We start from the raw sequence: 20,256 nt of genomic DNA on the forward strand, positions 1-20,256 counted from the left end.
ATTTTGGCTGCTGTCACCATAAAGAAATGCTAAATGTTTGAAAAAATAGGAGGCCTGGCATGGCAGTCTAGTAGCTGAAGTGCTCGCCTTGCATGCACCAGGATCCTATATGGGCTCTGGATCTATCCCGGCAGCCTGCTTACCATGCAACTCCCTGTTCGTGGCGTGGGAAAGCAGTCAAGGACAGCCCAAGGCCCTGGGACCCTGCACCCATGTGGTAGACCTGGAGGGGACTCTGGACTACTGGCTTCAGATAGGGGAAGCTCCGGTCATTGTGGCCTCTTTGGGAGTGAATCAATGGGTGGAAGATCTTCCCTTCTGTATCTCCTCCTCTCTGTGTATCTGACTTTCCAATAAAAGTAAAATAAAATAAAATCTTCAAATGCTTAAAAAGATAAACGTGTTTTCCCTCAACAGGTATCAGAGTGCACACATAGTAAAACATCACATAGTACCCCCATACCATGCAGCACAATTTTTATACACCTGCTACAATTTTTTTACATATAGAACAAATACATCTTTTTTTTAAAGATAAGACTTTTCCAGGGCTAGTAACAAAAGTAAATGAGATGATATTCTACCAGCTCTAACTTCGGACCAGAAATGGTCTCCCCAAGAAACTGTTCAACCCATCTGGACAATAAGTAGCTGGACTCTATGCTTGGTATATGTTTGCAAGGAAAGAATCTTGATTGAATTTGAACTGTAATACTGCATCAAGGTGGAGGAATCCACCAGGGGGGAGGGGCGTGGGGAGGGGTGGGGGGATTCCCAGAGCCTATGAAACTGTCACATAATGCAAAATAATTAATAAAAAAAAAGAAAAAAAAAGTAAATGGTTCTTAATGCAACTTGAAATAATGAGCATCAGTTAAGCATAATCACAGCATATTGAAATAAATACTGAATTCAAAGAAAACTCCCTGAAGAAGACATACTTTTCTTTCTGCCTTTTAATGAGTTTCATCTATCTAATATTTTATAGTCAATCAGCAACAGCATAGTCTGAACACAGAGAAGTCTTCCTGCCAGATTTCTAGTTTGAGGGATATCTGGATAAGACCTTTGACTGTAACCTCACAAGTACAAAGGAATTCCCGAGATCCAAACTAGTCTCTGACTGGTTATTCTCACAACACGAAATGAAGACACATAAAGTTCATGGTGCAAACCAAGTACCAACCTGTAAAAGATATAAATCCCCTAGGTAGTACTATGTTAATATTGAGATTAGGAGCCAGGGATCTTATGTCCCAAGTTTTGACATTGGTTTACTTCTTTAAAAAATGTGTTTATTTTTGTCTGAAAGGCAGATACACAGAGAGAGAAGGAAAGACATACAGAGATCTTTGATCCGTTAGTTCACTCACAAAACGGCTGCCAAAGCAGAAGTAAGACCCCCGATCCAGGACCTTCTTCTGGGTCTGCCATGTGGGTAAGGGTTTTAGGGACTTGGGTAATCTTTTGCTGCTTTCCCAGGCACATTAGCAGGGAGCTGGGCTGGAAGTAAACAAGTCAGGACTCCAGCTGACACCCAAATGGCATGCCAGCACCAAAGGCAGAGGCTTAACCTACATACCATGGTTCCAACCTATGTCTTACATCTTAAGAGAACTTCTGTATATTAAAATTGACTGGGACTGCTTGCAGCAGATCAAGCTATTACCTACAATGGCAGCATCTCCTATGAACAGTGCTTCAAGTCTTGGCTGCTCCAGTTCTAATCAAAATCAATGCTGATATGTTTGGGAAATCGGTGGAAGACAGCCCAATCCCTTGAGGCCTGCTATCTACTTGGGAACCTGGTTTTAATTTCAGGTTCTTGGCTTTGGCACATTCCAGCCCTGGAAACTGTAGTCATTTAAGGAGGGAACCAGTGGAGGGAAGATCTCTGTCTCTCTTTCCCTCTTTCTTTCTCTATAATCTTGCCTTTCAAAAAAATAAATAACTTTTTTAAAATAAAAATAAATAAATTTGTAGGTGAACTACAAATAATTCCAGGGGCAAGATGTCAAGATTCACCATTTCTTTCAGTAAAAAATGCCACTCACATTATAATGGTACAATTGGTTGCTATGGGCAAATCTAAAAGAAGAGACCCAAAAAATTCAGACTTCAGTGACAATAGTTAGAACTACCTTAACACAGAGAGCTCCTAAAGTAGAGGTGAGGAGTCTTTCCAACTCAAAGGACTCAGAGGATTCAGCCTAAAAAGATCAACTCCACAAACCTATTCTTCACTCTGCAATCTAAGACATGTTAGGCTCAGCAGCCCATTTCAGCCTATCAGATGCTGAGCCCATTCAGAACAATGTCCTGAGTGACAAGAGTCATGTCACCCTGTCTAGTCCTCTAGTGTGATGCTGTATTATTTTTTGTCCCAAGTAACTTACATCCCATTCTTGCTTCACTGAAGGTTTCTTCTTCTTTAGCTTTAGCACTTTCCTTCCACCTCCCCGGGGACTGTAACGGTTCACTCTGACAAATGACATCTAGGAATAAAATAATGTCAACATTTTAAAACATCAGAAAATGTAGTAAGCAAGCACTACCAAAGCAGGAGAAAAGACAACCTAAGAAAAACAAAGTAAGTCTTCAAACATCAAGGGAGTTAATCAGGATGAAAAGAACAAGCTATCAAAATATTTGGTTCTCTCATTTTACAACAGAAAATTATAATAAGAAAAGTCTCAAATCAACAATTTAAATATATTTGTTTAAGGAAGAGCTCTGGGAATACAGAAAATATGACCTAAAGCTGAGAACTAAGATAGCAGTCATAAGCTTTATCAACAGTCACACAATCTCATAATTAGAAAAACTGCCCGCCAGATGCTAAAAATGAGAGTAAGAACAGAAAAGGGAAGAGTAAAAGAGATGGGGTTTCTTTGCATGTATTCTAACGCTTAAAATCACTGCCAGCTACATTTGTGCTTACCTTAAAATAAAGATTAAACTTTACAGAACAAATGAGGATATCACTTCCAGGATCTCTCTCATATAGAAGTGATTATTATTGATTTCAAATTACAATGTGAAAGTTGTCGGTATTAGCTCAGCATATTTTAAACAGGAATCCTAAGGCCTCTGGACCAAACACACAAAATTAGTAGAAGACCACAATCCCTTAACACTAACATTTTACAGTATGTACGGACAGGGAGTAATTTTTACAAAGCAACACATATAAATGACTCTTGTCCTAAAACCTCTTTACCTATCTAAGTAATTACAGAACTTCTTAATTGACCCCTTTCCTCCCAGTTAGCTTAAAACAAAGAATTTATGGGCCTACACTGCAGCATTAATAGGTAAACTGTCCCCTCCATCACTGGCATCCCACAGAGGCACTGGGCTGAGGCCAAGCTGCTCTACTGCTGATCCAGCTCCAGTTAATGCTCCTGTGAAAGCAGTGGAGGAAGGTTCAAGTGCTTGGAGGCTTGCACTTGGCTCCTGGCTTTGGCCTGGCCCAGACCTGGTCATTACAGCAACTTGGATGGAAGATACCACTCTGCGACCTTCAAATACGTAACTAAAGTTTAAAAAACTAAAAACAAAAACTCTAGCATTTTCCTTAAGAATATTTTCTAAAACTCTCAAGTGCAATAAAAATACTTAAATGCAAGAGTTTTTCAAGAGTTTGCCTTAAATTCTCATTGCTTTTTATAATCCCTCTCTAATCAGGAACATTTACTTATTAGGTGCGGTATCTAACTTCAGAGTTTACAATTCAGTAAAGGAGATAAATCACACACAGATGAGAGAATAACATTTAAGGTTTATGATAGAGATGACAAAATAATGGAGATGATGAAAACGATGATGATGATGCCGGTGGTAATAATAGTGATGATGGCATCAGCTGGCATATTAAATGCTTTCTATAAGTAAGGTACTATTCTAAACCTTTTACACAAATGAGGAGATTTCACAAAGTTCGTTCAAAATTAATTAAAAGATCCATTTATTTTGGTGAAAAAAATCCATCAATACTTCCTCGTAATATGTATTTTCTAGGAACTTTCTGAAGACCCTTCATTTATCTCCATTAATCCTCATTATAACCCAATAAGTTCTTTATTCATTTACAGAGGGAAAAAGTTAATGAGCCCTGAAAGTTGCACAACTAGTTATTAGCAAAGCCACAACTACCAATTACAAAGACCAGGAAATAGGTTCAAATGAAAGGTGCCAAAACAATTCAATGAAGAAGTCTTTTCAACAAATGATATTGGGATAAAAGGATAGGAAAACAATGAAGATGGACCCCAAACTTACACTACAGAAAAAAATTAACTTGAAATGAACTATAGATTTAAATCTAAGAGCTAAAGCAATAAAACTCTTCAAAGAATACATGAGTAAATCTCAATGAGTCTTGGCTTAACCAATGACTTCTTAGGTACACCACCAAAAGCATAAGCAACTAAAACCAAAATAATTAAATTACATAAAAATTAAGTTTTGTGCTTCAAATGCATAATGGAGAAAGTGAAAACACTACAAACAGAACAGGAAGAAATATTTGTAAATCATTTATCTGATAAAAGACTTGAATCTACATGAAATAAAAATTATAACAATTCATCAATTTTTAAAAATCCAATTTTAAAATGAGCATAGGACTTGAATCGACTTTTCTCCTAAGAAATATTAGACATGGTCAATATGCACATGAAAATATGCCCATCACAATTACTCATTAGGGAAATGCCAATGAAAACCACAAGATAATACCTTATACCCTCTAGGATGGCTGCAAATCAAAAGATGGATAAATATGCACTGATGAGAATATGGAGAAACCAAAATCTTCATTTGCTCTTGAGAGTAATGTAAAATGGTATAGGTACTTTGGCAAACAATTTGGCAGTTCCTCAAAGTGTTACTTACCAGAAATTCCACCCCACCTATAAATCCGAGAACTGAGAGCACATGTTGCCATAAATATGCACAGCAGTATTTTTTTTTAAGATTTATTTATTTTTATTGGAAAGTCAGATACACAGAGAAGAGGAAAGACAGAGAGTAAGATCTTCTGTCCGTTGATTCACTCCTCAAGTGAGCCTCAATGGCCAGTGCTGTGCCAATCCAAAGCCGGGAACCTGGAACTTCTTCCAGGTCTCCCACACGGGTGCAGGGTCCCAAGGCTTTGGGCTGTCCTCAACTGCTTTCCCAGTCCACAAGCAGGGAGTTGGATGGGAAGTGGAGCTGCTGGGATTAGAACCGGCGCCCATATGGGATCCTGGCGTTCAAGGCGAGGACTTTAGCTGCTAGGCCACACTGCTGGGCCCAGTATTATTTTTAATAACCTAAAAGTACACTGTCCCAAATATCCACCAACTGGGATTTTTTAAAGATTTATTTGTTTTTATTTGAAAGGCAGATTTTTACTGAGAGGAGAGACAGGGAGAGAGAATTCTTTCATTTGCTGGTTCACTAACCAATTGCCAGAGCTGAGCTGATCTGAAGCTGGGAGCCAGGAGTTTCTTCTGGGTCTCCCATGTGGGTGCAGGGTCCCAAGGACTTGAGCCATTCTTCACTGCTTTTCCAGGCCATAAGCAGGAAGCTGGATTACAAGTGGAGCACCTGGGACCCAAACTGACACCCATATAGGATGCCAGTGCTTGCAGGCATAGGATTAACCAGCTACACCAATGTTCTGGGCCCCTCAACTATGTATTTATTAAGTAAAATGTGGTATATATCCATATAATAGAATACTATTTTGCAATAACATTCATTTTTGCTATATTATAGATAAACCCTGAACAACTGGATAAATTATGCTGAGAGAACCCAAAGGCCACATATTGTATGACACCATTTACATGACCCAAGCTAGTTAAAGTCGCAGAGATATAAAGTAGCTCAGAGGCTAACAGAGTCTGGAAGAAGACAGTATGACCACTAAAGGGTTTGGTGCTCCTTTTTGCAGGGAGAAGATACTAAATTAGATTGTGGAATTAAGTGATGATGACAGCTGCACAACTGTGTGACTATTCTGAGAAACCTCTGAATTGTATACTTCAAAGGATAAACCTAATAGTATGCAAACTGCATCTCATTAAGGTATTATATAAGCTATTATTTAAAAGATATGATTCCATAGCACAACAGAGTGATTACATATTTTATCAATTTCTTGTATATTTTATAAAGTAAAAAGAGGAGTATGAAGGCACTCAACATAGAGAAATGACAAATGTTTAAGGAAATGAGAATGTTAATCACTCTAACTTGATCATTACATATTTGATATACGTGTCAAACTATCACAGCATACCCCATAAAAATGTACATTATATCAGTCAAAAATAAAATGGAAGAAGAAAGAAAAATATGGAAAACATAATAGTTACTCGGAGAAATACAATGTATTTAACCACTGAGCTAACTCACAGAAGCAAAGGGTAATCACAAATCACATTTAAAGGAATGACAGTAAAATACAGTACAGTGTAAAAAGATAGAATTGTATATAGAGCACACTCTCAATGACACTAAAATATACAGATTATTAACAAAGCACTTGTCTGTCCCACAAGTGTCACATTTAACCCCTCCTACTATCCTGAGTGACAACATAACATAGCAGTTAAGAGTAAACTGGCGCTAGCCATTAGAGAAGCACAAAATAATAATAATAATGAAAATCACAATGGGGTATCACCTTTCCTGGCTTGGACATGGGCCAGTACCAGCATTGTAGCCATCTGGGGAGTGAATCAGAGGGTGGAAGTTAGTCCTCTTTCTCTCTTCAACTCTTTCAAAATATATAAATAAATAAACCTTTAAAAATGGCTATTTTACAAAAATCAAAAACAAATGCTGGCAAAGATGTGCAATAAAAGGTAATACACTATTGGTGGGAATGCAAATTGGTACAACTATCATGGAGAACAGTGGAAATGTCTCAGAAAACTTAAAATAAATTAATCCTAAGATCGATCCAGGAATCCCAGTCCTGGAAATGTATCTACAAGGAAATGAAATCAGCATATGAAAAATATATATGCATTCCCAAGTATACAGCAGCTCAATGCACAACAGCTAAGATACAGAATGAAACAAAATGTGACATAAACAAACAAGGTGGAATATTTACTCAATCATAAGAATGAAATCCTGACATATGCAACAAAATGGTTGCAACTTAAGATAATTGTCAGTGAAATAAGCCAGATGCCCCCAAAATCAAATGTTACATACTTTCCTTTATTTGTGGAAGTTAATATGTAGCAAAAGTACAAAAATTGTGAAAACGCATATTTTTGGTATATATTGTTTTACTGGCTCATACCATGTAAATGATAACATTTTTCCTATTTTATAAAAAGAAATAGAGAAGGGGAACAGTAAGGACTCTTTGAACACTAGTATTGTTCTTAATGTGCATATTGGCCATGTGTGTTCAGAGAACCAAATTCTCATGTATCTGCACACTTATGTCCATTTCTTAGTATATACACTGTATTGCAATATTTTTCAGTTTGGGTTGTTTTCTTTTATTATTATCAATATTTTCCATGATACAATTTTGTAGGTACAATTTTATAGAATAAAAAACAGTACAATCTGGAATCAGACTGTCTGGGTTCATATCTCATCTTTGCCACCAACAGTAAAACGGAACTATTTAAATATGTAAAGTGCCTAGAACCCAACCAGATACTAAATCCTACTTAAGTGTTGGTAAGGTCAATAAGAACTCTATTAATTCATTTCCCAAAGGAAAAAAAATGAGGCTTAGTGGTAGTCAGCATATTGTTCAAAATCACACAAATAATAAAGGTACAGCAGGGAGCTGACATCAAAATCAGGATTATAAAAGTTTCCTGAAACTGGGTTATCTCCGCTTGGTCCGGTGTTTTCCAATTTTTCTATAATCAACTTCTATTATTCTTTTAAAAGAATAAAGAAGAAAATTATTTCAACTTAAAATATAGTCAGAAATTCTGGCTAAAATTCTGCCAGATTTAATTTTAAAAACCCAGCAAACAGTATTAAGGTATGCAAAGGCTTATGAGTAGTCAAAACAGCTGTCAAAAAGAGTAGGGGCAGGGAGCTGGTATGGCATTTAAGACATTACTTGGGATAACCACATCCTTACTACAGTGCCTGAGTTCAAATCCTGGCTCTGCTCTAAATTTCAGATTCCTGCTACTGCACACCCTGGTTGGCAGCAGGTGGTGGCTTGAGTACTTGAGTTCCTGCCACCCAAATGGGAAACATGGATTGAGTCCCAGCTCCTTCACTTTGGCCTAGCCTGACCCCAGTCATTACAGGCATTTGAGGAGTGAGATTTGTGAAATCTCAAGCAGTATTCAGCCAAACCAGGGACAAATTCACAGCCCACAGAAATGGTGAAACGACACTGTCGCTCAAACATGGGGTATCTTTTCTGTACTCACACTGTAATCTCACAGCCCTTGAGACAGGGTGGTGAGGTGAAGCCTTTAAGAGGTGACTAGATTGTAAACAGAACGTAACACCTTACTCCCAGGACTGAAAGTAGATATTAACCACTGCCCCTATGCTGCCTCTGCTAATCGTGCCTGCTTCCCCTTCCAACTTCTACCATGCTATACAAGAGCATAAGGTCCTCAATAGATGCACCGCTGATCTTAGACCACACAAGCTTCAGAAACGTGAATCAAATAAACTTCTCTTTATAAATTACCAGCCGCACATATTCTCTTTTGGCAGCAGAAAACAGACTAAGAAAATAAACATGCAGTTGTCCGGAGCTACTAGATATCTGGCAATTTGATGTACAGATTAGCACACTGGCCAGCTCTGAAGTACAACCTCTGTGTGGCTAAGACCACCAAAGTGTAACTCAGCTGCTCTCCCATTTCTGGCCAAGCTTCATGAATGGCATATTGCAGTCCTTATTTCCTGTATCTTAGCACCTCAGATTTCTGTAACACTAGAACTCTGACCCCACTTTCGCACTGCAAAGGGGTCTCTTTAATATTAGCAGCAATGGTGATCACTTTTCTTAAGCAAGGTTGGATTCTGTGCTGTCAAAGGAATCCTGTGCCACTTACAGAAATAAGAGATCAAAACGATGCTAGACAGGGGGGGAGCCCAGAGTGGAGCAGGGGGACAGGAGGAGGCTTGTATCCCAACCCTGAAGACTCCCAGATCCTCACCAAGGACTATCAGTATGAACACCAAGGAATACGTCCCAACTGTCAAGGAGACCATGGGGAATTGGAGTGCCTTCAAAGGCCAAGAACTCTGAGGTCACCCACCCCCAATTGGATCTACCACATGGGATGGAAGAAGTATAAATCCTACCTTACAGGATCCAAGGGCATCGGAACGACAACCAGGAGCCCTGAACGGTCCACAGAAACGCAAGAATAGTAAACTTCCTTCGGGACTAGGGAGGGGAGCTCTCTCTGGTCCTTGCCTGGTTCTGACTTTGGGTCCCCACCCTCTCTCGCAATGACCATCAGGATCACTCCAGCAACCCCTCAAAACAACCAAACAAAAAATCTAGAATAGATAGAGAACAAGGAGAGCTTAGAAACAGACAGGAAATGGTCAGCAGGAATGCACTTATACCTCACTGGGTGGGATACAAAGATTAGTTACTCCTCACTGCTGTATTGAAGATTTCTTTGTACACCCCTCCTAAAACTGTTCTGCACCTAAACTGTTGACATATGTCTTGTTATAGAGTTAGACTACCCAAAAAACAGCCAGGTTCAGCAAAATCATGCTTCAACGTTATAAACTGCTAAATACTAAAATGAAAATAGACACGAGACAGCTGAATAGTAATTTGTAGCCATTTTAAGGTGTATAGAACCCGGTTGTATATAAACCAAAACTGAAATGTCAATGAAGAAATCACAGGATGTGGTTAAGAACCTGCATTTTCCTATTAACATATTGGTTAATCAATATCATGTCAACTAATACCATAATGTTGTAAATTGTTGTAAATATTATGTTGGGGCTTTTAACTGATTGGGATGATACTCTGCCGGCTCTACCTTCAGACCAGAGATGGTCTCACCATGAAACCATTGAACGTATCTGGACAATAAGATGCTGGACTTTATGCTTGGTAAATACCTACAATTAAAGAATCTCAACTGAATTTGAACTATGGTAATGCAACAAGGTGGAGAAATCCACCGTGGGGGGGGGTTGGGGAGGGGTGGGGGGAATCCCAGTGCATATGAAAGTGTGTGCCACATAATGCAATGTAATTAATAAAAAGAAATGCTACCTCCTCTAGGAAAAAAAATGGTCAAATTGGATTCAACTTTGACACTGATAAAAAAAACTGTGTCACATAATGCAATGTAATCAATAATTTTAAAAAAAGATAAAAAAAAAAACAAAAAAAAATGATGCTAAAGTTTCCTGCTAAAGGTGAGACTGGATATTCTAGCATCCAGTCTTATTCATCTTTTCTGGAAAAATTTTTGTCTGGGTTTTATTATTTGTCTTAATTGGTCCCAACTCATTCACTCACTTCATTATCCATTTTAATAACAACATTTTGAAAACCACCAGTCTATGCCCTCGTAGACTTTACAGTTTATCAAAGAAGAGCAAGCAAATCATTACAACAAAAGGGCAACATGGGCAGTAAATCCTGTGCATCATGGAAGTATCTAACATACCCAACTTGGTAAGAAAAATTTGCCTCCTCTCCGTTCCCCCAAAATGTTTTAGTTGAGAGCCAAAACACAAATAAAAGCAATGGAGGGAGAGAATGTTCCAGGCAGGGGAAAGGCACTTAAAAAGAGTTTGAGAAGTTCAGTTTGACTAACAAAGATCTGAGAAGCTGAGAGACCAGGGAAGTCGAGAAAGACAGACAAGGGGCAAGTCACAGCAATGCGACCACAGAAAACCACTAAGGGATTTCAAGCAAGGACACTGTGTTACTCAATTCGGAACACAGGTCAAAGGGACTCAGAAGACCTTTATCTTCTCAGCCGTGTGGAAAGGATGTGTACCTCCAATATCCCTGCACCTGCTTCCCAAAAAAGTGTAAGGCTCCACTTCATCTCAGCTTGGACCCACCCAAAGCCCAAGATCTCGCCTCCACAGAAGAGTTCTAATCACCCTTTTCTGCTTGGCCTTCACATTTTCACTTCCTTCTCCACCAAGTTAACTCCAACACACCCTTCAAAACACATTCAGGTGGCCCTGAGAACCCCGCCTGCTATAACACCCACAGGTTTTAATAGCCTCCAGGACTCAAGGTGCCTCCAGGGGTCTGTTTCTGTCTTGCTAGATAGCCGAGCCCAGGAAAGCCACAGTCAACTAGTCCAACTTCTACGTCTGTAAATAGCGAACGAAAACGGTGCGCGTGCGCACACTCAGGACCCGTACACCGCAAACACACCCTAAAACGCAGAAATGCGTCTCCAAACCCAAGGCCGCACTTCGGGGAGTAAGGTTCCCGACCCAGGGGAAATAATTTTAAAAAGAGAGAGGGAGGGAGACGCCACCACCGTTCTTCCCCCCACCCCCTGTACGTGGTCCCGACCCTAACTCAGCGAGGATGCGCTCAGTCCCCTCAACCTGCCTTTCCGTTTCCGACTGCTGCCACCAAGGCGACTAAAAACTTCAGGCTCCAGAAGCGCGGGGCGCGCCACCGCTCAACGCAGCCCACGGCTTCCGGCCTGTTGCCGGGGCGACCGGAGCCCCGCCCCACGCCCTTGCGCACGTCCGGCGAGCCCTGCGCAAGGGCGCCCGCCTCCCGGATCCTGACTGGAACGCGGCCAGCCAGGTTCTTGTTGTCCAGGGTGTGCTCTGCAGGTTGCAGGGCGAAGCCAGGAAAGCTCGATGTGTGGCGTTAGCTGGTGCCCCGATAATTCTCCAGAGCAAAGGTATTTCCACACCACTTTCTACGTGTCACATTTATTTGCGTTCACCTTTGTTCGTTTCCCCAAAAATGTTTCAGCAACCACCTGTGGTTGCCAGGAACTATGCCATGTTCAGGGAGGCCTGAGAAAAGAAGCCATGTTCCCTCCCTTAGGGAGCTTACAACGTAGCAAAAGATACATGTCAGATATACTATCTACAACTAAAGCCTTGACCGTGCTAAGAAGAAACCACACGAACTAGATAGGAATGTTATCACAGGAATAGTTGAATTAGCAAGTTGAGGTGTAGGTATTTGTGTTGCCTGTGGCAAATACGGTGTTCAGAAAATGAGAACTTGATGCGAGGAGAGACTGCCCTAATATGCTAAAGACGGTACAGACAGACATTCCCGACTGCATTCCCAGGCCACAAGCAGGGAACTAGATGGGAGGCAGGGCTACCAGGATTAGAACTGGCGCCTTTATGGGATCCTGGTACATTCAAGGCGAGGACTTTTTTTTTAAAGATTTTATTATTATTGGAAAGCCGGAAATACAGAGAGGAGGAGAGACAGAGAGGAAGATCTTCCGTCCGATGATTCACTCCCCAAGTGAGCCGCAACAGCCGGTGCTGCGCGCTGATCCGAAGCCAGGAACCAGGAACCTCTTCCGGGTCTCCCATGGGTGCAGTGTCCCAATGCATTGGGCCATCCTCAACTGCTTTCCCAGGCCACAAGCAGGGAGCTGGATGGGAAGTGGAGCTGCCGGGATTAGAACCAGCGCCCACATGGGATCCGGGGCTTTCAAGGCGAGGACTTTAGCTGCTAGGCCACACCGCCGGGCCCATGTTAGATTTTCACCATGGTCTCCTTAGCCCCAGATCCTGGCTCACCAGTCTCCACCTCCTGTGATACCATTGCTGAGTCTGCACCATTGTCTCGTACAACCTTTCTTCCACTTCCAGTTGGAGCAGATTCCAGGATTAGAGAGACACCAGGTGTTCTATATAGCTAGGTTGTTGGTACTGATCTTGCCAGAACCTGTTGGCCGTTAGGTCTGAGGCCCACACGGACCTATTTTGACCCATACAATGCCATGGTCAATATTATTTTCCTATGGGACCAGTGCAATGCACTGAGCTCAGTGAATACTTGCCAAGCTCAGCACATACACAGCTCACTGTTGTCCCTGCCTTCTCAATTTCTTTGCCATACTGTACGAAATGGCACCTGATGTGCCATTGCTAGAGTTTTTGATCTGCTGGCCATCAGATCTGACGACTACCCGGTCCTATCTTGGGTGGAACCTGTAGGATGCCACGTTGTTGCAGTTCGCTGAGTTAGAAATTAATTCACTCCCAGCTCGGTGCATGCTCAGTAATGTCCATAGCCCTTGCTTCCTCAAACAAAATGGCACCTGATTCGGCTCTAGGTGGCGTACTGGATTGTGAAATCCACCCTGTTCCCACACTGCCAGTCTGGGATCTGCTGCTTTGTCTCTGCTCCTGGTCAAATCAAACAGACCAGCAAGATGGGCAGTTCTTTGGATTTCTCTCCTGAACTCTCGGTGAAAGTCCCTTCCCATCTGGTTGCTGGTGTAGTTCTGGTTGCCAGTGTGATTCAGATCACCACTTGCTGAATGCCACTGGGGTAATCAGTCACTGCAACACCACACCATTGTTTCTGCTACTTTCCTGTGTCTGTCAGTCTTCAGGTACCCCTCTGCTATTGTTCTGTCCTCTCCTATTTCCTAGAATGTGCCCTCTCTACTTCACACTGTCTAATATTTCTTATCTGATTAAACGTGTCCTTACCCTGTTATTCCATCTTGATTCTCCTAACTTTTCCATTTGTGAAGAGCTTCTAGCAAAAAATGAGAAAACCTTTTCTTTCCAAAGCATCATTTATTACTCCAGCAGAATACCAGCTGACACGTATTTAGCCTTTGTCATAAATGCTTACCACCTGGAATAATTTTAACCTCAGGTAGAAGACTAGGATAAAGTTTAGATAGTGATAGCATTCATGGAAATTCACTAACTTCATTTTGATTTTGAAGTGTGAACCATCAACAAATAATAGAAAATCAAAATTCTCAATGAAAATTCCTAATAAGTCTGAGCAAGGTGTAGAGACATTCGTGCTAATACCCCGTTTGTGGTTGGGTCCTGAGAGCCACAGGAGTTATGGTGATACAGCAGTGAGAGGGAGAGTACACAGAAAGTCTTCAGAGTAATAGGATGGCTGAAAGTGTTACACATCCTCAGTCAGTAGCAAAGTCTGTGCTTCATAAGAAAACATAATTGCAAATAATCAGTCTAGAACTAATTCAGTAGAAGTATCCATGAATTTTGCATGGTTTATATTGCTCTAAGACAAGGCCTTTGTGACTATATTGAGGATGAAACTATTTGCAGGGAACAAGAGTTGGATAGTTCCCATGATGTTGAGTTAAAATCCTGAAGTTTGTCCAGAATACTCAAGCAAAAACAAAAAGGTTTTGAGGCTTGTTGGGTGTAGGTTGAGATGCCAAGGAAAGGAGGTTACTGAAGACCATTCTTCAGGTGATAGACTTGCACAAAGCAGTATTTGGGCTCCTAGGAGACAGCAGCTTTTACTTTCATTGCTAGTAATGTCTAATTAGATCTAGAAATCCTTCCAAGTGTAGTGTTCTGAAAGTCTAGGGTAACTTTGGATAACTTTGAGTTTATTTGAAAGAATGTTCCACCTCCTTGTATAGGTGTGCTCTATATAATGGACTTTGATTTGGTAAAATTATAACTTGTATTTTTAAAAATTCTGTGTTCCTTTTATGCCAAGGCTGGAAGTAGATAAATGGAATCCTTTTTATAGGTGTCTCTGAACAACATAGGAAGTCATGTACCTATTAAATCAGAATTGATTCACAAGGGAAATTTAGATCTTTCAGTTCTTGACTAAAAGGCCCAGAAAAAATAGGAAAGGATCACAGTGAACTCCTGAGGCTTAACTAGCCATAATAATGTTGCATTCTCAGATGAAGGCAAAAGCAAACAAATAAAAGCAGCAAAAAAAATATTGACTGTCTAGTCAACACTAGGGAATCTCTTGGAAAAGCGAAACAGCAGTCCACTACAACAAAGCCAGGGGTTTGTGCAGGAATTGGTGACAGAATAGTATCTGGTTTGAGTACTAATGAAAACAGTAGAGTAGGGCCCGGTGCGACAGTGTAGCGGTTAAGGTCCTCACCTTGAACGTGCCGGGATCCCATATGGGCATTGGTTCTAATCCCGGCGGCCCCACTTCCCATCCAGCTCCCTGCCTGTAGCCTGGGAATGCAATCGAGGACGGCCCAAGACTTTGAGACCCTGCACCCACGTGGGAGACCCAGAGGAGGCTCAGCTTCGGATCGGCTCAGCTCCAGCCATTGTGCTCACTTGGGGAGCAAACCATTGGACGGAAGATCTTCCTCCCTGTCTCTCTTCTCTGTATATCTGCCTTTCCAATAAAAAAAAAAAATAAATAAATAAAGAAATCTTGAAAGAAAAGAAAGAAAGAAAGGAAAAGAAAAAGAAACAGTAGGGTAAAAGTTCTGTTTGTGTCCCTGAGTTTGTGAAGAAATCAACCTCAGCCTCTGTGTCTGTCTGATCTTACTGACAGGACAAGAATGTTACATGGCCATGGACTAGTGCAGATTATAAAATGGCTTTTGTATGTAAGATTCTCAGGTGTAAGTTTGAGGCCTTCCTTTGTTCTGGCTTCGGGGGATATTGGGGAAGTTTGAGTAATAATCCGATGGAATATCTAGATTTCATAGAGTCTAGTTTAATTCTTTTGCTTCTGCCAGTGGAAATATTAGCTTATAGTGTCAGAGACAATGTCAATATCTTTATTTGGAGGACATGTTAAGTACAGTGGAGAAAATAAAGATCCATAAAGAATAGATACAACTTTAATAACTCCAGCAGCTATTTCTTCTGGTATGCACTTAGTAGTACAGTTCCACTTACATATCTCTTCCTGTTAAACTCATAGAAGTCATGCCACAGAGCAAGAAGGAACATTTTCCAGCAGAGGGTGAAAGGTTTGCTTATCTCTCAGGGGTTGAGAGATAGGGGGAAATCTGTGATTATCTGAAATAGCTACCACACCTGCATTGTGTTTAGTCCAAAGAATTGGAACAAAGATGGCAGGCTATAATGCAGAAAGATAAGTGTTGTTAGAAGATATTTTCCCATATATCCAAAACCCCCCTACAGTTATATCATCTTTACCTGTTTGTACAATTAGTCCAATTTTCACTAGAAATATCTCAGTATGCCTCTTTTGAGATACTACCTTTTGTTTTTTTGATTTTTAATTTTTTTTGCTATATGTTACTAAACACACTTGCCCAATGGACCATATTTTACTTTTAAACTACTGAATTAGCATTCAGACAATAAGTTATTCGTGCAGCACTTTAATTTTTTTATATTTAAGTTGCAACCTTTCCCCCTTTTATCCTTAAACAACTTTGTGATAGTTAGACGTTAATTACCTACGGTCACTCAGTGGATTTGGGCTGAAATCAGGGTTAAATTTTTATGCAAAGTAATCTAGAAAAACATTTGAGTAGTTCAGATTGTCTGGTATTGCTATCACCTTTAGTGGCTTTAAAATGAGCATTTGGGGTTTAATGTTCTGAGAAAGAATCTGCTAAGTTCTTCTAAGTTCTGCTAAGTTTCTTCTAAGTTCCTTGTAAAGTTAGAATAAAATCTTGAAGGGCGATGACTCCTTCAAATACCTACAAGGCTCTCATGTGGAAGACGGATTAGGTTTATTCCTGACTTCAGACGGCAGGATTAATATAAGTGAGTGGAAGAGGCAAATTTCAACTAAGAATGTAAAACATCTTTTTTTTAAGATTTTTAAAATTTTTATTGCAAAGTCAGATATACAGAGAGGAGGAGAGACAGAGAGGAAGATCTTCCATCTGATGATTCACTCACCAAGTGACTGCAACAGCTGGAGCTGAGCCAATCTGAAGCCAGGAGCCAGGAGCTTTTCTGGGTCTCCCATGCAAGTTCAGGGTCCCAAGGCTTTGGGCCATCCTCGACCGCTTTCCCAGGCCAGAAGCAGGGAGCTGGATGGGAAATGGGGCCACCGGGATTAGAACCGGGGCCCATATGGGATCCCGGCGTGTGCAAGGCCAGGACCTTAAGCACTATGCTATCGCGCCAGGCCAAAAACATCTTTTCTAATGATGAGGCCCTTGCTTCTGAAAGATTTGCCATGTAAAAGAGCAGTTTGTCATCCCACAGCAGGTTTAATAAGTAAGGCTGCCTTGAGGAGAGGGTACAGGGAAGGGCTGAGGGAATCCCAGAGCCTATGAAACTGTGTTATAAAATGAAATGTAATAGGGCCCAGCGGTGTGGCCTAGCGGCTAAAGTCCTCGCCTTGAATGCCCCGGGATCCCATGTGGGCGCCGGTTCTAATCTCGGCAGCTCCACTTCCCATCCAGCTCTCTGCTTGTGGCCTGGGAAAGCAGTCGAGGACGGCCCAAAGCTTTGGGACCATGCACCCACGTGGGAGACCTGGAAGAGGTTCCTGGTTCCTGGCTTCGGATCAGCACGCAGCACCGGCTGTTGCGGCTCACTTGGGGAGTGAATCATCGGACGGAAGATCTTCCTCTCTGTCTCTCCTCCTCTCTGTATATCTGACTTTGTAATAAAAATAAATAAATCTTTTAAAAAATGAAATGTAATAAAAAAAGAAATTTATTAAAATCTGTCAAGTGATTAATTAAGCACTGATTTGTTCATTTCTTGTAAATGAACTGCTCTGGTCTACATTAAATTGCTGTAATGTAAAGACAAAAAAATCAGTAAGGCTGCTTGATTTGATGGCTGAACTGAGCACACCTGATAATCTCAAAAACCTTCATAAATTACTCGCAAGATGGCCGACATAGGAGGAAGACTGTGAGAGAGCTCACAGACAGAGAGGGCTAGAACGCGACAAAAGCGTAAGTGGAGCAGCATAGAACTACAGGGAGAAGAACGTGAAGTTCCCTGGACAGTGTGGAGCCAAAAAAATCCACACAACTCGGAAGAGCAACCAGGGAAAAACAAAGCAAAGGACAGGGAAGACGACTTTCCGCTCCTGACCTGCTGAGTCACCTCTGAGGGCAGACGCTGAAAGCCGCCGAACCCACCCAAAGACCGACCTGAAGACGCTGTGGCCGTGAGGACCGGAGGTGATTGGGACCCGCTGGCATCTGCTCACCCTGGTCACCAGGACTCGCCAGGACCTGCCCCGCTGCGGACACCAGGACCCTGAATCACCGGGACCCGCCAGCATCTGCCCACCCTGGTCGCCAACCCCCGGGACCTGCACCAGCCGCAGCCTCCAGCAACGGACGCAGCAGTCGGGAGACGCACTGGCGGCCAGGATTCCCACCAGAGGAAGAGGCAGACTGCAAGAACCTGAGGTTTGAGTGAGTTGGGTGGGGACAGTGGTGGGTTGGAGGCTTCGGGAGTTGGCCCCCCAGGGGCACGGACAGAGCCTGAACACAATTGGCCTCCCCGCCCCTCCCCCCCCCCCCAGGCTCCAGCCTCTAGAGACACAGGGCGAGTGCCTTGAGACTGCCAAAACTGTGTCTGGGAGAAAGGCAAAAGGCACACTGGATACTCCCCTGTGCCTTTGCGGTGTGGCACTCAGCTGGGCGGTGCTATCCCACAGGAACCCAAGCACGCCTCTGGGCTGGGCAGTTCCCTGCTAGCGCAGGGGCGGTCGGTCCCCTGCAAGTGCTGGGGTGGGCGGACCTGCGCAGGAGGCGTTTCCAGAGAGCACCTGGAACACGCCCTATAGTCCCTTGCTCCGAGCCCTGTGATCCAGTAAACAGGGTGCGCGCACAGAGAGTGCCTTCACTCCCCCACGCCCTGTGGTAGCATACCTGTAGGGGACGAGCTGAGAGTGTGCTTTGAATCCGCTGGGCCCTGGAAGAGGCGCCCTGAGGTCCAGTGTTCTGGAGACGCACCAAAAGTGCCTTGAAAATTCCCACACCCTGCTACTCCACGCCTGCAGACTCCGATCTCTACAGGATAGTGCTTGGAGACCCCTCAGCACACTGGTGCCTAGGTCTCTCAAAAAAGAAACACTAACACAATGGGAAGAAATACCAGAAAAGGTAATGATCCAGATGAGAGTGCCAACACCCTACCAATAAAGGATCGAAAGCCAATGTCTATTTCGGAGATGCGAGATGAAGACATAGAAGATCTACCAGACAAGGAATTCAAAAAAATAATGTTAAAATATGTCAGAGACAATGAGAAGAATTGGGAGGACTTCAAGGAATTCAAGAACCACATAGCCTCAGAAATACAACAAATGAAAAGTAAAATCCTTGACTTAGAGCACAAAATTGAGAGCCTAACCAACAGAACAAATACAGCAGAAGAGAGGATCTCTGAAACGGAAGACACACAAAACGAACACACCCAGTTCATGAAACAGCTGGAGACAAGTCTGAACAAAGCCAATAAGACCATACAAGAAATGAAAGACAACCTCAGAAAATCAAATATTAGGATTATTGGCCTTCCTGAAGGAGCGGAAAAAGAATCAGGAATGCAAATGGTGCTCGACGAAATTATACAGGAAAACTTTCAAAACACTTGGAACATGAATCCAGCTCAAATCCAGGACGGTCAGAGGACTCCCAGCAGATATGACCCAAAGCAATCTTCACCCAGACATATGGTGCTCAAGTTCCACTCCAACGAAGACAAAGAAAGAATCCTGAGACAAGTACGAAGCAGAGAAAAGATCACATACCGGGGAAAACCAATCAGGATCACGGCTGACTTTTCTGAAGAGACCTTACAAGCAAGAAGAGAATGGACAAAGATCTTCCAAATCCTGAATCAGAACAACTGTCAACCAAGAATATTGTACCCAGCAAAGATCTCATTCGTATTTGAGAACGAAATCAAATACTTCCACAGCAAAGAGAAATTAGAAGAATATGCCAGCACAAAACCAGCTCTACAAAATCTCCTTAGAAATGCACTAATTCCAGAAAAAAAGGAGGTGAATCATAAGCAAAGATGGCAAACAGGAAGGTCTCCCCACTAAAGTCCACACAAGGAAGGGCAATAACACAGATATCAACACCCACAAAAACAAGTATGGCAGGGCAAAATCACAACCTCTCAATTTTAACTCTCAACACAAATGGCCTGAACTCACCAATCAAAAGGCATAGATTAACAGAATGGATTATCAAACAGCACCCAACTATCTGTTGCCTACAAGAGACACATCTAACCAGAAGAGATTCAAAGAAGCTGAAAGTGAAAGGTTGGAAACAGATATTTCATGCCAATGGACGAGAAAAAAAGGCTGGGGTAGCTGTCTTAATTTCAGATGATGTGGACTTCAATCTGACA

The 20,256-nt window shown here is 42.1% G+C and overlaps 2 protein-coding genes across 2 annotated transcripts in view; one reads left to right on the plus strand and one right to left on the minus strand.

Moving 5' to 3' along the window:
- Positions 1-11,106, minus strand: part of SPICE1 (spindle and centriole associated protein 1) — a 65,037-nt gene extending 53,931 nt beyond the window's left edge. Inside the window, exons 1-2 of the mRNA XM_004577897.3 lie at positions 10,989-11,106; positions 2,397-2,495 (exon numbers count right to left, since the gene is read on the minus strand). Of these exons, the coding sequence (XP_004577954.2) occupies positions 2,397-2,495; positions 10,989-11,039 (150 nt within the window). The 5' untranslated portion in view covers positions 11,040-11,106. The remainder of the gene's footprint in view (positions 1-2,396; positions 2,496-10,988) is intronic.
- A 637-nt stretch (positions 11,107-11,743) lies between these two features.
- SIDT1 (SID1 transmembrane family member 1) overlaps positions 11,744-20,256 on the plus strand; it is a 97,959-nt gene continuing 89,446 nt past the window's right edge. The window contains exon 1 of the mRNA XM_058661902.1: positions 11,744-11,867. The gene's annotated coding sequence lies outside the window, so the exon portion shown is untranslated. The remainder of the gene's footprint in view (positions 11,868-20,256) is intronic.

This window comes from Ochotona princeps, chromosome 3, assembly GCF_030435755.1.
Source record: "Ochotona princeps isolate mOchPri1 chromosome 3, mOchPri1.hap1, whole genome shotgun sequence".
NCBI lineage: Eukaryota > Metazoa > Chordata > Mammalia > Lagomorpha > Ochotonidae > Ochotona > Ochotona princeps.